Source organism: Dermochelys coriacea, chromosome 1, assembly GCF_009764565.3.
Source record: "Dermochelys coriacea isolate rDerCor1 chromosome 1, rDerCor1.pri.v4, whole genome shotgun sequence".
Lineage (NCBI taxonomy): Eukaryota > Metazoa > Chordata > Testudines > Dermochelyidae > Dermochelys > Dermochelys coriacea.
This window is the reverse complement of record NC_050068.2, coordinates 282,986,178-283,002,784: the sequence shown is the minus strand read 5'-3', so window position 1 is coordinate 283,002,784 and position 16,607 is coordinate 282,986,178. Positions and strand designations below refer to the sequence as shown.

Here is a 16,607-nt window from a genome sequence, read left to right as displayed (position 1 = left end):
GCTGGCCTCTGCCGGGTCCAGTGACCCCTAGTGGCAGCCAACATCTCTGCAGCCCATTTTGGGGGTGGGGGCAATTTTGAATGCCCAACATTAATTTCTGAAAAATTCTGCATTTTGCAGTGGCACAGAATTCCCCCAGGAAAAGTTAACATGATTGGATAGTTAACATGTAAAGTTAGTATGATTGGATAAAGAATTTTTCAATGAAGTCGAGAGAATTTTCATGGAAAGTTAGAAAAACTTTGACTAGGAAAACATACATAGCTCAAAAAAAATTTTTTTTTTCCTTAAGGATATGTTCAAAATAATCTGATCGCCTCTGAGCATCTAGTCCAGGATTAATGGTATATCTTCTGCTGCTTAAAGTCAGGACTTTTGCTTAACTTCATCAAAATTGCAATCTCAGACTTTCATCCTTTTGTTCAAGGTTCTTTGTGTTTTATTTATACAACTGTCAAAATATTTAAGAGCCCTATTGTACTATCTTAGAATGAGATCATTTGGACAATCTCTTAAACTCTTTACAGCAGTGGTTTTCAACCTTTTTTTCTGGTGACCCAGTTGAAGAAAATTGTTGATGCCCGTGACCCAATGGAGCTGGGGATGAGGGGTTTGGGATGTTGGAGGGGCTCAGGGCTGGGGCAGAGGGTTGGGTTGTGGGGGTGAGGGCTGTGGTGTAGGGCTGGGAATGAGGGGTTCAGGGTGTGGGCGGGGGCTCTGGACTGAGGAAGAAGGTTGGGATGTCGGAGGGGATCAGGACTCGGCTGGGAATGAGGAATTTGGAGTGCATGAGGAGGCTCTGGGTTTGGGGGGGCTCAGGGCTGGGGCAGGGAGTTGGGGTGTGGGAGGGAGTCAGGGCTCTGGGATGGGGCTGGGAATGAGGGGTTTGGGATGCAGGAAGGGGCTACGGGCTTGAAGGGGGGGAGAACAGGCCTGGGGCAGGGGATTGGGGTGCGGGCTTACCTCGGGCGGCTCCCAGTAAGAGGCACAGGCGTGGTGCAGAGGCAGGGTTTCCGCCTGATCTAGCACCGGGGACTGCGTTGTGCCCCAGAAGCTGCCAGCAGCAGGTCTGGCTCCTAGGCGGAGGTGCGCAAACGGCTCCACGCAACTCTTGCCTGCAGGCACCGCCTCCCCAGCTCCCACTGGCTGGTGCTCCGGGTGGGGGCAACACACGGAGCCTAATGGCCCCCTCACCTAGGAGCCTGACCTGCTGCTGGCTGCTTCCAGGGCACAGCGTGGTGTCGGAACAGGCCCGGTCGGCGGTGCTGACCAGAACTGCTGCAACTCAGTGCTTTACATTCTGCAACCCAGTACTGGGTCATGACCCACAGTTTGAAAACCACTGCTTTAAATGTATCAAAATGAAGACAAAACTCATCTCAGATATTAACCAAATGGATTGTGAACTGTATCAAGATTTCATATGTCGTCAATAAGTTACAGCTACCAACTCGAGTGACAGCTCATTCTACCAGTACCCAAGCTACCTCAGTAGAGTTCTGGTCATTGAAATTTGTAGAGCAGTGACATGGTCTGCAGTTTGCATGTTTACCAACCATTACTCTCTAGTATCAGCATCTGGGGTGTATGCTGAGTTTAGAAGACCAGTTCTACTGTCCATGTTCAGATGAGCTCCTATCTCTCACTGCTTAGCTTACCAAACTGCTATTTAATCACCATAAGTGGGAACCACATGCAGAGGAACTTGAAGAAAAAGAAACAGTTACTTACCTTATAGTAAGTGGTGTGCTTTGAGATGTTTTGTGCATGTGGATCCCATGACCCCATCATCCATACTTGCAGCTCAGAAACTCCACTTGAAACTCTGAGTGGTGAAGGAATTGAGAGATCAGGTCACTTTGCCCCCTGTGAGGAGGGGACAGATGGGCATAATCCTTTAGCTGGCTGTGTATTAAATGCAACAATCTGCATTATGTTACCCCCCCCCAAAGCTCCAAATGAGTTCAGAGTTGTGGTTCCAGCGCAGTTCTTCTTGATAAACTTGGTTGAGAGCTGCTGATAGGTGCATCAGCAAGAAAGTTTGTGTTTCAACTGTGACATTGAGCTAGACTAGTGCAACCCGAGCTGTCACGATTCCTTATCAAAGTCTGGAACCTGAGCACGTAGGACTCAAACATTAATAGAGTACAGGTATTGTCATAATTTTCCCTGTAATTTTGCCCATGAAAAGGAGAATGGAGACAGGATAGTAGCTAGCTGGGTTATCAGTAGCTAGTAGTACTTTTTTGAATTCTGCCCAAGCAGCTACATGCTTCTGAACATTAGTAAGCTTTCTTCCTGAAAGGAAGTGTTGATGTCGGTCAACTTTGGTCCCAGATAGTATTGACTATCCATGAAGAACAATCAGTTTTCCATGTGGTTGCACAGGGTCACTGCTTTCAGTGCTTCTGTTTGTGTGATTCTTCCATAAACTGAGATTATATTGTCTGGGGTTTCTTTTCCAGGGAAGTGGGAAGAGAGCACTTCTTGGTGGAAAACTGTAGTCTCGGGTTGACCTAGATTGGTTAATTAGTTCACAAATGAAATTCTATGGCAGAGGAGCAAAATCTTGGTTTCTTTCACAGACATAATATAGTCTTTCAAGAACTCCTTATGCAGTTGACTGATTGTCTCATCTTATTTGTGCACAAGTTTCTTATCTTCATGCTTCTCCTCCTATTAGCAGCAGGTGGAAAAAAGAAAACTTTGTCATGGTAATCCCTCTGCATAAGAAATTTGCTGTTTCTTACTCACTTTTTGTTATCTCCAGCAGGTGAGAACAATCTTGTAATTGCATATGTTCTTATATTGTGCTCATCTCTCTGGTATCTAAGTACCTGATTGTTTCCTACATGTTGTTTTTTTGCTTATGATAATAAGTTGAAAATTTTTTTTTCTTCAAGGTATGGAATATATGAACGATGTAGAGAGTTGGTGGAAGCAGGTTATGATGTACGGCAGCCAGACAAAGAAAACGTTACACTTCTCCACTGGGCTGCAATCAACAACAGAATAGATCTGGTGAAGTATGTATTAACATATAGCTAAACATCAGTGATGTCTTTAAGTAATTTTTGAGTTTGTCTATAATGCTAAATAGATTTCATAGTTCCTTTTTAAGCCCACTCGTTCTCAATTTTAAGGGTAAAAAATAGGGCTGTTGATCGCAGTTAACTCATGTAATTAACTCAAAAATTAATTGCAATTAAAAAAATGAATCATGATTAATCACACTGTTAAACAATAGAATCTCAATTGAAATGTATTAAATATTTTTGAATGTTTTTCTACATTTTAAAATATATTGACTTCAATTACAGCTCAGAATACAATGTGTACAGTGCTCAATTTATATTATTTTTATTACAAATATTTGCACTGTAAAATGATAAAAGAAATATTTTTCTATTCCCCTCATACAAGTACTGTATGTACACCAGTTTTGTTCCAAAGTAAATAATTCTACATTTGTAAGTTCAACTTTCATGGTAAAGAGATTGCACTACAGTACTTGTAATGGGGGAATTGAAAAATATTATTTCTTTTGGGTTTTTTTACAGTGCAAATATTTGTAATAAAAATAAATCTAAAATACATTTTGTATTCCATCTTGTAACTGAAATCAATATATTTGAAAATGTAGAAAACGTCCAAAAATATTTAAATAAATAGTATTCTATTATTGATTAACAGCACAATTAATTGTGATTAATATTTTTAATAGCTTGACAGCCCTAGTAAAAAATAAAAGCCAGAAACCGCAGTCTAGATGTTTTGCAGAATCTCTGTGATGCCGTAGTACCCAAGAATAAGACCGGTTATATGCCCAGTAGCCAAGTCCAGGCCTGGTCAGAGCAGCTGTTTAGTTGCAGCATTTGCAGTGCAAGTATGCTACTGGAAAATTCTCAGGTCCAGTGAATGGCACTTCTAGTTTTCAGTAGATGATATAGCAGAACAGGTTTCTTGCAACCAATGACCTTGAAATATCTCATTCTTTTTGTGACTATCAATTTTCCCTTCCTGAGGAAAGGAAATCTTATGGAAAAAGGTAATGAATTTTCTAGACAGCTAAGTTTTTATAAGTGCCTTTGATCTAATACAAAAAAGAACTCTAGTATTCCCTTATTTCAGTTTTTTTTTGTCTTCTACAATACAAGAAGTGATGACCAAAGAAAAAATCCTTTAGGTTTTTAGAACAGAGACTAAAGTAAGTAAGGAATAATCATTAGTGTTAGTTACTCTGCAAAGTCATAGGTGTGTGAATGGTACATGATTCCTTTTACATTAATTAAAAAAATGAGCTAAGTGTATACACTAGATAGGTAGTCAGTATAACCTGGGGGTTGGCAGGATGCCAAGAGCACTTGACATGAAGTTCGCTGACCCAGTGGCAGGTTTCAAAATAGTTCTACTCTGTTAATGTGCATGTGCAACCACACACAAAACCAAATGTGAAAAGGCAAAAATGAGGCATAAAGAGATTCTCCAGGTAGTTTCTAGGTCCTGACTGTTGTTATAGGTTCTTTGGCCACCAGATCCTTCACGAAGCAACAGTTGTTGTAATGATTTGCTTTTTAAGGGCACTTTTTTCCTGTTGCAGTTCATTTTGCCTTCCGTTATGCAGAACCGCTGAAGGAGAAATACAGACATGGAAGTACATTAGTCATTGGTTTTGAAAGACAGAAGAACAAGTGTTATTGCAGCTCCCATGGCAAAGGCAACTAATCTCCTTTTACACTGTCATGGAAAAGTGTAAAAGGATAACCACACTGATAGTGGCTGTATCTCTAAATTCAAGTTTATGTCCATTTTCTTTTAGATAAAAAAACAGGCAGTCTTCTACCTCTCCCTATCATTTTGAGGGAGAGTCTATGTACAGAATTGATAAAATGTAAGACACCTGAATTCTTTAAGCAACCAGGACTCTTCTTCCTGCTTTTCTTCCCTTTCTTTAGACCCTTTCTTATTTTCCTTCTCCTTCTGGCTTGTGTGACAACTGCAGTGGCTGGAATGTCAAAGAAGTCTTAAACAACTTAAAGTACCAACATATATGTATTTTTTTTTGTCTGGTATCTATATTACTTTATTAAAATGGTACAGTAGCATCTGAAAGCCATTGTTAAAAAGTAATCTTGCTTGTATTTTCTTATTCATTCAGTAAATCCAAGGGTTGACCAATGTTGAGATCCTCGATGACATGTGCTTGTTTTACAAATACTCCCCTCTCAATTGGTACTGTTCTTAATAGAGTCCAAAGGCTGAATGAGCACTGAAACAGAACTGTTCTTCCCTCCAAAAACAGAACTATTCTCCCCTCCAAGGTCATTCCTTTGTCAGGGATTTGCTGAAAGTATAGAAGTGATGTAGGTGAGAATTGAAGTTAATGAGGAAGTTCTGCACAGTACCATGCCTGCATGATGGCTAGTTCTGAGTAGTGTAGTTATTCACTCACTTTCATAAGCACTAAATTCATCTGCAAAATTGTATATGAAAAACCTCCCTCCTGACTATGCACTTGCTCCCCTCTTTCTTTATTAAATTTAAAAGCAAATGTAAACCTGGTAGTTATGTCATTCCTAACTGGCTGCATGCAGGCCTGCCTCACTGTGAAAGAGGCAAACAGTGATATACAACTTCTCTTTGTTGGCATCTAGAATTTAAAAAAGAGACCCAATATTCTCCATGTTTCTTCTATTTTAGATGTTCTTGTAACTAGTTGTTTTGAGCCCTATCGTATGATTTCTTCATACATGATTTACTAGCAAAGTATCTTATTGAAAATTGAGAGGGTAATGAACCAAAATGACAGATCTAAACATCCACCAGGTTAGTGATGGATTGGAGGGTTGTTTTGGAGTTCAGATCGGAATTTTACAGATGGTTTCTTGCTTTATACTGGGCTGAACTAGAAACTTAGATCTGAACACCTCCAATTTTAAGATGCCTGAAATCTGGATCTGAGACCAAATTTTGCATGTAAGATTCAGCTTTAACTGTTAGAGGTTTCCATTGACCTGCATTGAAGTAACTGTATTGTTAAAATTTCTGACCAAGACTTGTGTTTTAAAAAAAAAGTTTGCCTTTTTTATTAGTTAGCTATGACTTACATTGTCTTCCTCATTTTACTAATTTAAGCTCTCAGGGAAAGCATATTTCAGTAGGGAAAAGAATTATCTCAGCTCACAAAAACTGCACATATGTTATAAATATGAATTGCTACAGATTAAATGTGGATAATTCAATTTGTCCTACAGGTGGTTAGTCTGCTTAAAAATGTTTTTCAGAAAAATTAATTTCGATCCAGTCATTTTTAAAGTATCTAATTTTTTTTGTCCTCTGTCTAATAACTGTAATTGAGAAGCGTGTAAAATCTTTACACTTGGTTAAAAGCATAACAGAAACATTCATTCTTGGAACAATGATTTCAGTAGGGACATTCCAGTGATAACACATGCTACAAATTGAATTGTCTAAAACTGTATTTTACCGTCACTAAAATTCTGCAAATATTCCTGTCTGTTTTCCATAGTCAAACACAAAGATCTTTTACTCCATTGAACTTACTTTAATTATAACTTAGTTTTTTAAAAAAATATTGTAAATAACCTTCCCTCTATTGACAATAATGTAAATCTTTTTACATTAACACATATAGTGATAACTAAATTAGCAATCTTGCTGTTAATAAAAGTAATGTTAAAATAAGACTAGACCAGCAAAAAGCTGTGTGTGTCAAAAATTCAAGACCTGCATTTTCAAGGAGAAGATCTGTTATAGGAAGGCTGGAAATATTTTTTTTTTAAACTTTCATCTTATGTCTCTTTTTAATTATATATTTGTCACTTATCTTTCATGTTTATGATTGTAATCAAAACAATTTAGATTAAATGTATGTTTTTCATTATTTTTTTAGATTCTACATATCAAAGGGTGCTATTGTTGATCAGCTAGGAGGAGATTTAAATTCCACCCCACTTCACTGGGCAACGAGGTGGGGAAAAATTATTGGATTTTCTGTACTCCCAGTTTAATTAGACAGTAATTTGTTGTTTATTATTTGAATTAAATTCCATTATATACTTGTACGAGTGAACTTGAGAAACTAGGTTGGTGGCAAAAAGAAAAGGAGTACTTGTGGCACCTTAGAGACTAACAAATTTATTAGAGCATAAGCTTTCGTGAGCTACAGCTCACTTCATCGGATGAAGTGAGCTGTAGCTCACGAAAGCTTATGCTCTAATAAATCTGTTAGTCTCTAAAGTGCCACAAGTACTCCTTTTCTTTTTGCGAATACAGACTAACACAGTTGCTCTTCTGAAATCTAGGTTGGTGGCAGTAACTGAGTACATTTATATGTTTGGTCTCTAAGGACGGGACATTCAGTTCATCTGAAACTAGCAAACTGGTCAATAGATGTAGAAGAGACTGATCGTTATGATAAGCGAGGATATATATTGTATAAAAATTGGAGTCAGCGGTCGATTTGCGGCTCTTTACTGTTGCTTTGGGTATCTTGCTCTTGAGTATCTGGTGGTATCTAGTAATACAGAAGTGGAGGATGACAGTCAAGAGACAGTTTGTGTCTGATGCGGGCCAGAGCATTGCCTCATAAATTCAGGAGATTATTAAAGGTGCATTTTAAACACCAGGGGAGACCAGAATTATTATGTAGGACACTGTCAAAGAATAAAAGGGGTGGATGAACTCCTGTGTACAGTACTTGACAGACAACTATCTTCTAATAGTTACTCCTTCAGATACAGTTGAGTAGAAATGAATGGGAAAGGAAGTATATATGTACTAATATTCATAATTATGTACTGCAAAAAGAAGGCCTGGGATATTGGCCTTTGGAACATTTAAAATATTAAATTATGTTGATACTTTGCAATGAAAAATCTACTCATTAGGCTAATGTGTTAGGCTTAGTTTAAATATTAAAACTAATTTATTCCTTTTGGGTTAAAGATCATATTTGATTAAGAGTTCATCTTATAATACCTATATAAACAGATTATTATTGCTCTACATTAAGTCAGGTTCAGAGAATATTTGTGTCACTTTGAACACTAATTGACCAAAGCCATATTCTGATTGACTGGAAGGGCCTGTTTTGTGGTGTTGCAGCTATGCACTAACTGACAGCTGTGCATATTTGGCACCTTATCACAAAAATGGTGAGAACCCTGATGGCTATTATGCTAAAAAGATTTTATGGATGCTTTTACTGCAGTGCAGGAAAAGTGTCGGCCCGAAAGCAGCACTTGTTTTCCCCGTAATAGAAGGATACGTTGCATCTCCTCCCTGCAAAAATAAAATTTAAAAAAATCAACTAATCTGTTTGTATACTTTTTAAAAAAAAAAAAAACACACACAACATTTAAAATTAAGTAGTCTCATACTTGGTTGTTCACATGTTTGCAGAATCAGATGCATAGTGATCATTTTCAAAGGAAAAGTTATCTTAATCTTAAATTCAGAGTGGTATAATGATATAATTGTTTAATTAAAAATGTCTGAATTTAACATTTTTCTTATCCAAATATGTTACCAAATTTTATATATATAAAATTAACCAGGTGTGTTTGTGTTCACTGTTATGTTTAGACAGGGTCACTTATCCATGGTTGTACAACTGATGAAGTATGGTGCAGATCCATCACTAATTGATGGGGAAGGGTGCAGCTGTATTCACTTGGCTGCCCAGTTCGGGCATACGTCTATTGTTGCTTACCTGATAGCAAAGGGACAGGTAAATTCAAATAAAATAACACATTTTAATAAATAGACTCCTAAAGAGAATATTTCAGTAGTAAGAAAACAGTTAAAAACTGTGCTTACAATTTGAGTAATATAATGTTCTGTCATTTTGGAAACTGTAATGTCTTTTTGTATTATTACTGTGTTGTACTTTTAGACTACTGCATTTTAATTGAAGCATATTCCATCTGTTAACAGTTGTGTGAGCACTTTTTGGCTTTTGTTCACATGTGTCTAATGCCAGTATAATATGTGTAAATACTAGTGAATTTATATATTATTTTCCTTACTTTCATTGAATATCATTTTAATTAAGTGTATTTCACTTATCCACAAATCTCCAAAACATTGAAACCTCACGTAAACAGTAAACAAGGCAAAAGAGGCATGATGATATCATGAGACTGAACATTTTTGTTTTAGCTCCCTGAACACCTTTGTGCATACACCCAACAAAACAATTAATAAAACAATCTCCCCATCCTTGCTGTGGGATGTATCAATACATCTATAAAAAATAATTTGCTTCTCAGATTAAATCATCTAATGACCCACAATCCTTCATTTTGTGTGTCTGAAAGTTATCATTAAACCAAAGTCACCATTAGTATTTTCAAAGTAAATTATAGATAAGGCTAAGATTTTCTTTTTTTCCACAGAGGTTGCAGAAGTCACGGGATCCGTGACTCAAGCAACCTCTGTGAATTGAGCCCTGGCGGCTAGGAGTGGCGGGGGGACCCCATAGCTCAGAGTGGTCCTTGCAGCTGCCAAAACTTCTGCTGGCAGTGTGGAGACCCCACAGCTGGGCTCCCCATTTTGTCAGGGATATGTTTAGTAAAAGTCACAGATAGGTCACGGACTTCCGTGAATTTTTCTTTATTGCCCATGACCTGTTTGTGACTTTCACTAAAAAATATCCATGAAAATATCTTCGCCTTAATTATTGGCTAGCTTGCACACATGACTCAGCACTGTTTTGTTCTTGGTAGAGGAGAGTTCAGGTATGCTCTCCATAACTCATTTTAAAAAAAAAAAAATCCCCTCTTTTTTTTACTAGGTACTTCCAATTGTGTATCTTTGTTATGCTGCTGTTCATTCAAATCAGTCTGATGAAATTTAACATGACCATAAAAGTCAGTTACAAAAAATTAAGGAGTCTGTTACCACTTATGCATTTATGTAAAATATAAGTTGAAATAATTTAATAACATCGCATCATTACATACTATAACCCATTGTTTGTAGTAAACAATCTTTTAAGCAATACAACAAAATCTAGTGAATCTAACAGATCTATCCCTGTAGAATTGGTGTCTTTGTGCAAATAATCCTATAGCTATTTAAGTATCAGCATATTGTGTAATTAAAAACAATACATTCCAGGTAAATGCTATGTAGCAGGCAATGACTATCCAGACATAACTGAGCTCCAACAACCTTTTTTCCACTTTATTCTTGTTTTCTGGCTGCTTTGACCTTGTAAACATGTATAGTATACTCCCATTTATCCAAAACTCTGTTATCCAAACCTCTGCATTTTCTGAATCCCGTTCTTGTCCACCATGTATCACATACTGGGGCATAAAGAAGGGATTCAGATAATGTGAAGGTTTGGATAATAGAACAGAGACCCCCTGAACAGGACTGTGAGGAAGAGGCGGAGCTCCCGGCCATGAAGGAGGCTACCCTGCTGCTAAATTGCTCTTGCAGCAGCACAGGGAACCCTCTGCATCCTGCTATCATGGGAGTGAATGAGTTGGACCATGACTACAGAGCGGTAGAAGGCTCCCTGCCCTGCTGCAGGGCCAGTGGCACCCAATCCCTAAAGGCACAAGGTGTAGGGAAGACTGAAGTCCTGGAGGGCAGAGCAGAGTCCCAGCCCCAGGGTCTGTGCTCTGCCCCACACTTTGCCCCTGCAGAGACTGGGTGTCACCAGACCTTCAATAATTCAGGGAGCCTTCTGCAGCCCTGTTGTCAGGGGAGTGAGTGAGTGGAGCCGGGCAGAGCAGAGACCCCTGGCCAGGACTGCAAGGAGGAGGAGGACGACGATGATGACGAGACTCCGGCTGCTGGGGAGGCTATCCCACTACTGAATGTTTTCTACCCTCTTGATTATTCACACGCTAGTTTATCCAGATAAAATCCATGTCCCCCATGCTATTTGGATAATTGGGAGTATATTGTATTATATTTAGTTCCTTTATAAAATAGCTGAAATGAAACAGCAGATGGTGCTGTAGCACAGATAACTATCTTCAATCTCATATTGCTATATATCAATCCTTACCTCATATTTACTTTCTACTTAGATTCTGCTGTATAGTGTCAACAATAGCAGAAAATGGTCTTGGTATATTCTTTTTATCTTTTAAAATACTTTTTCAAAGCTATTGCTTTCAGTAATCAATTTTTAGGGCTGTCAAGTGATTAAAAAATAATTGTGATTAATCGTGCAATTAATCATGCTGTTAAACAACAATAGAATACCATTTATTTTAAATATTTTTGAATGTTTACTACATTTTCAAATATATTGATTTCAATTACAACACAGAATACAAAGTGTACAGTGCTCACTTGTATTTATTTTTGATTAAGTATTTTTACTGTAAAAAACAAAAAAGTATTTTTCAATTCACCTCATACAAGTACTGTAGTGCAATCTCTTTATCATGAAAATTGAATTTACAGACGTAGAATTATGTGCAAAAGAACCTGCATTCAAAAACAAAACAATATAAAACCTTAGAGCCTACAAGTCCACTCAGTCCTAAATCTTGGTCAGCCAGTCACTCAGACAAACAAGGTTGGTTACAATTTGCAGGAGATAATGCTGCTTGTTTACAATATCACCTGAAAGTGAGAACAGGCATTCACATGGCCCCATTGTAGCTGGCGTTGGAAGATATTTATGTGGCAGATGTGCTAAAGATTCATATGTCCCTTCATGCTTCAACCACCATTCCAGAGGACATGCTTCCATGCTGATGATGGGTTCTGCTCGATAATGATCTAAAGCAGTGCGAACTGAGACATGTTCATTTTCATCATCCGAGTCCGATGCCACCAGCAGAAGGTTGATTTTCTTTTTTGGTGGTTCAGGTTCTGTAGTTTCCGTATCAGAGTGTTGCTTTTTTAAGACTTCTTAAAGCATGTTCCACGCCTCATCCCTCTCAGATTTTGGATGGCACTTCAGATTCTTAAACCTTGGATCTAGTGCTGTAGCTATTTTTAGAAATCTCACATTGGTACCTTCTTTGTGTTTTGTCAAATCTGCTGTGAAAGTGTTCTTAAAACGAACATGTGCTGGGTCATCCGAGACTGCTATAACATGAAATATATGGCAGAATGTGGGTAAAACAGAGCAGGAGACATACAATTCTCCCCCCAAGGATACAATCACAAATTTAATTGACACATTTTTTTTTAACGAGCATCATCAGCATGCAAGCATGTCCTCTGGAATGATGGCTGAAGGATAAAGGGGCACACAAATGTTTAGCATATCTGGCATGTAAATACCTTGCAATGCCGGCTAGAAATGTGCCATGCAAATGCCTGTTCTCACTTTCAAGTGACATTGTAAATTAGAAGCAGGCAGTAGTATCTCATGTCAATGTAAACAATCTTGTTTGTCTTAGAGATTGGCAGAAGAAGAAGTAGGACTGGGTGAACTTGTAGGCTCTAAAGTTTTACATTGTTTTATTTTTGAGTGCTGTTATGTAACCCCCCCCCAAAAAAATCTGCATTTATAAGTTACACTTTCACGATAAAGAGATTGCACTTCAATACTTGTATGAGGTGAATTGAAAAATACTATTTCTTTTGTTTATCGTTTTTACAGTTTATATATTTGTGATCAAAAATAATACAAAATGAGCACTGTGCACTTTGTATTCTATGTTGTAATTGAAATCAATATTGAAAATGTAGAAAAACATTCAAAAATTTAATAAATTTCAATTGGTATTCTATTATAAATGTGATTAATCACAATTAATTTTTAGTTAATTGCATGAGTTAACTGAGGTTAATTAACAGCCGTGCAATTTTTATTAAACCGTTTCTGTGTAGTTAAACAGATAAAAAGTTTGTTATACTGTTCATTATGCAGTAAGATACTCGTGAAGATGTTGACCTAACATAGTAGATAAACGTGTGTTAGAACAGCATAAATGGTGTAGACAGAAATCAATAGAATTTTTAATAAGGATCTCACCCTGCATCGGCAAATTCCGTAATCATGCATTTTGTTAATGAAGTGTGTGTGTGTGTGTGTGAGTGTGTGTGTGTGTGTGTGTGTGTGTGTGTGTGTGTAAAACAGTGACTTTTGGTAAGGTTTTTTATGTATGTGTAATACATGCATAGTGTTTTTTCTTTCAAAAGTCATTGGTTAAAGCAGCACTGTTGGGTTTAAAATATATATTTATTGCAATCAAACTACAAATGTATAAATAAATAAATTAAAAACTTGTGTATTAGTTGCAGAAACATCAAAGAAATGTTTCTTTATAATTGTTACATATTATATAAATACATATATAATTTTATTTCAAAAGAAACTGTGTGTAGGGGGGGTATGAATGTATGGGTATGTAGCTGTATTTTGTTTCTTTTGGAATTTAAAAATATCCTCATGGAAACATTTCTCCTGGTCACGAGTTTTGTAAAAGATTATTGCTACTAAACCTAAAAATAGTGTCAATTTTGCCTTCACAATGTCTGTTTAATCTTACATGATGAATCTATAATCTCTATTAATTACTCTGGCTATTTTGGAAAACGGCTGAGAAAATGAAGTTGAAAAATTATGCATTGAGCCTGCATGTGTTATCAAAATCCATAGTAATTTAATCAATAACATTGTGGTGTTATGTATTTAGGTATGTTTTTACATATTTATGGTTATTGAAGTTAAAATACTATTTCATGTTTTGTAATAGAGAAAGATAATGGAAAATTTACAAAACCACACTTCTATGTGTATTTTAAAAGCAAAACTTTTATACAGCCTTTTATGAAAATATTCTGCCATTGCACTTGTAAACTCTCATCCTGTAAATGGATGCAAGTAACCGCGCATACGACTAGCCCCACTGAGTAAGTTCAATAGGAATACTCAGATCCAGGAAGTTAGTTACTCATTTGCAGAAGTGTTTGCAGGATTGATGCCCTAAAGTCACTCAGCTCTCCCTATGTTCACTCTGGTTCCCACCTGCTTCTTTATAGCACTGTTTGAGAATGGAAATTGCAATTACTGTTACCCAGATAGGATCCTTATGGTGTTACTTGTGAATTTTGACCTTCCTCTACCAAGTGTTCAGTGTCTCTCCAAGACTCCTGTCACTAGCTGTACACAAGTATCAGAATCTACAACCCAGTTTAGGTTGTTATAGGTAAAAACAGATTCTTTCTACAGATCAATGAAATAGAGAGGAAAAACTTGAAGTAAGGTGTTTTTAAAATAAAACCACTGTACTTGTTTATCTTGTCACTACATAAAGTGGTACAAACCAATTTCAAAGGTTGCTTACATAAATTGTTGAAAGATCATGAAGACCTTGCCAAGCACCAAGTCATTTTTTTGACATTCATAGCTGCAGTACTGCTCAGAAACTCTGATTCTGAGCAGTGCCAAGGACTACTTGGCAGGTGGAGAGTGAGTGTGTATGTGTGTGTGTGTATATATGTAGTGACCCTAAGTAACCTTTGCACTCATGAATCTTGGGCCCTGTGTTTCTGGGCTTGGCTCTCTTGAACAACTAAAGCTATGAGGCTGCTCTAAGCATTAGTGGATGTCCCTGGCTCCAAGGACCATTCTGGCAGCCAGGGATCAATGGGATATAAGCATGCCCCAACCGTCATCCCTTTTCCCCTGGGCAGTTCCCACTGCACCATTAGGAGTAAAAATGTGTGGAAACTGGAATTTTTTCTTTGAGCAATTTATCCACACAGATTCCACTCTGGGTGCACATGTAACTCAGGCATGTGAGGTTGGATTCCTTTGAATAGCAGTGTCCACTGGGTCCATGCTTGTGCCCTTAGTGCACTTTCGCTCCCTGAATCTGAAATGATAAAGTGTGGGCCAGCCACAACCTGCAGTTAGTTCCTTTTTATTGCTTGTGACTGTTAGACCTTGTAATATCCACATTCTTTGATCTTAGCAAGTAGCTAGCACAATTCTTTCTCTCACTAGGAAAAGTTTAGCATTAGTTCTTGTTGATAAATTTTCTTTGCCCATTGCTTGAAGTACTTAGTTTTATATATAGTAATGATAGTTCCCACTTCCTTTCTATACAAGAGATCTCTCCTTTGTGCAGAGCCCCCTTGTACAATGGTTAACTCTAAGTCACTAAGTAAAGATCTACTCCTGCGACATTGCTATGCCCATGAACAACAGACACTCCTTTTGTCTGCTGTCCTTTGAAGAGGGCTGTGCTCTTGAGTGCTGCTTAATCTGCATGTCATACTTCAAGAGGACTCAGACGACAGAGGCAAAGCTGAAACTCTTCCTCTTGGAAAGATGCAAGCCTCATTGGATCTTCAGAGACGCTCCAGGTGTCTGGTCAGCTCCATGCTGCCAATGCCCTGATGAATTGAGATGCCACTCTTGGTGGCTTTTCATAAGACCCACTTGTCAGCCACATAGATGATGATGTGTTCAGAAACGGACCCTAAAAAGCACCGCTTCAGGGACCAGGGTAGGCACCAATCCCCCTCTCCAAGCATGGGACGGAGAAAACTCGTTCCTCCAAAAGCCTTGAAGTGGAATCCTATACCGGTGCCCCAGCACCAAACCCAAAGTTGCTGTAAATGGCCTCTTCCTATACCAAGGACAGTGCTGTCTCCAGGTTTGACAGAAAGACACAGACTTTGGCACCAAATGTATCATCATCAAGCATCTTGGCACTGTTCACGCAGGCACTGGGAATTATGGCACCAAGTGTCTGTGTAATCAGATCTCTTTCCTTGACTTCAGTTTTGACTGTGTGCCAACTCTCTGTCGGCACCACTACCCTCCACACTCTCCACTGGTGAGACATCTCTCTGTAGGAATGGTATTGTACTCACCTCTCATTGAGAGACTATGGGGCGTAATTGCCAAACCCGCTAAGGTACTTGCCCACAAGATGGAGTACACCTGATAGATCTGTCCCATTGTTGGAAGAGGCTTATGTTTTTTCTTTTTCCCCAGAGGTACATAGCAGAGCTTCTTCTCTGGAGTTGCTCCCACACCTCTGTGAGTGTCACAGTGAGAATCAGGCAGAGAATCCAAGGAAGAATATTTGAGGGGCACCAGAAGATCATCATGGACCCATAGAGCACACTCCACCTTCTACCCACTCATGAGCCATCCTCATTATCCCTACCAATGGAGGCTATACTGGTCCCCCGAGTGGGGGTGAATCCCTATTCCAGAAAGCTGGCTTTATCCACAGTCTTGAGAGCCAGGTCCCTCTTGCCAAAGAAGCCGCTCAGACATCTCGGGTTCCACTTCAGTATTGAACTCAGCATCTGGAGGGTGAAAATATACTACTCTCCAGCAGTATATCAACCTCCAGTCAGTTCATTCTGTCCAGACAGAGTGGTTAAGCCTCCATCCACCGCTTCTGTGGATGAGCTAAAAGGACTTGCTAAAAAGATTCATGGAGATGCTGCTTATCCTGTTGCAGGTTACCCAGGAGAAGCAACACATACTTCTGGGTATAGTGCAGTCTTCCTCTATGGGACAATCAGCCTTGCCCATTAATAACAGACTGTTTGAAATGGCCAAAGTGATTTGACATAGGCTGGCCTTAGACACATCACATCAAAAAGTGCTGAGAGGTGCCTGCTGTACGGTTGGA

At 38.4% G+C, this 16,607-nt stretch overlaps 1 protein-coding gene across 5 annotated transcripts in view; it reads left to right on the top strand.

Moving 5' to 3' along the window:
• ZDHHC17 (zinc finger DHHC-type palmitoyltransferase 17) overlaps positions 1–16,607 on the top strand; it is a 132,612-nt gene that overhangs the window by 46,957 nt on the left and 69,048 nt on the right. For all 5 annotated transcript variants that reach the window (XR_006274484.1, XM_038386999.2, XM_043493007.1 and 2 more), the window contains exons 3-5: positions 2,904–3,026; positions 6,914–6,991; positions 8,608–8,752. Coding sequence is in view for 4 of the 5 variants with exons in the window: in XM_038386999.2 (XP_038242927.2) it covers positions 2,904–3,026; positions 6,914–6,991; positions 8,608–8,752 (346 nt within the window). In the remaining variant the exon portion in view is untranslated. The remainder of the gene's footprint in view (positions 1–2,903; positions 3,027–6,913; positions 6,992–8,607; positions 8,753–16,607) is intronic.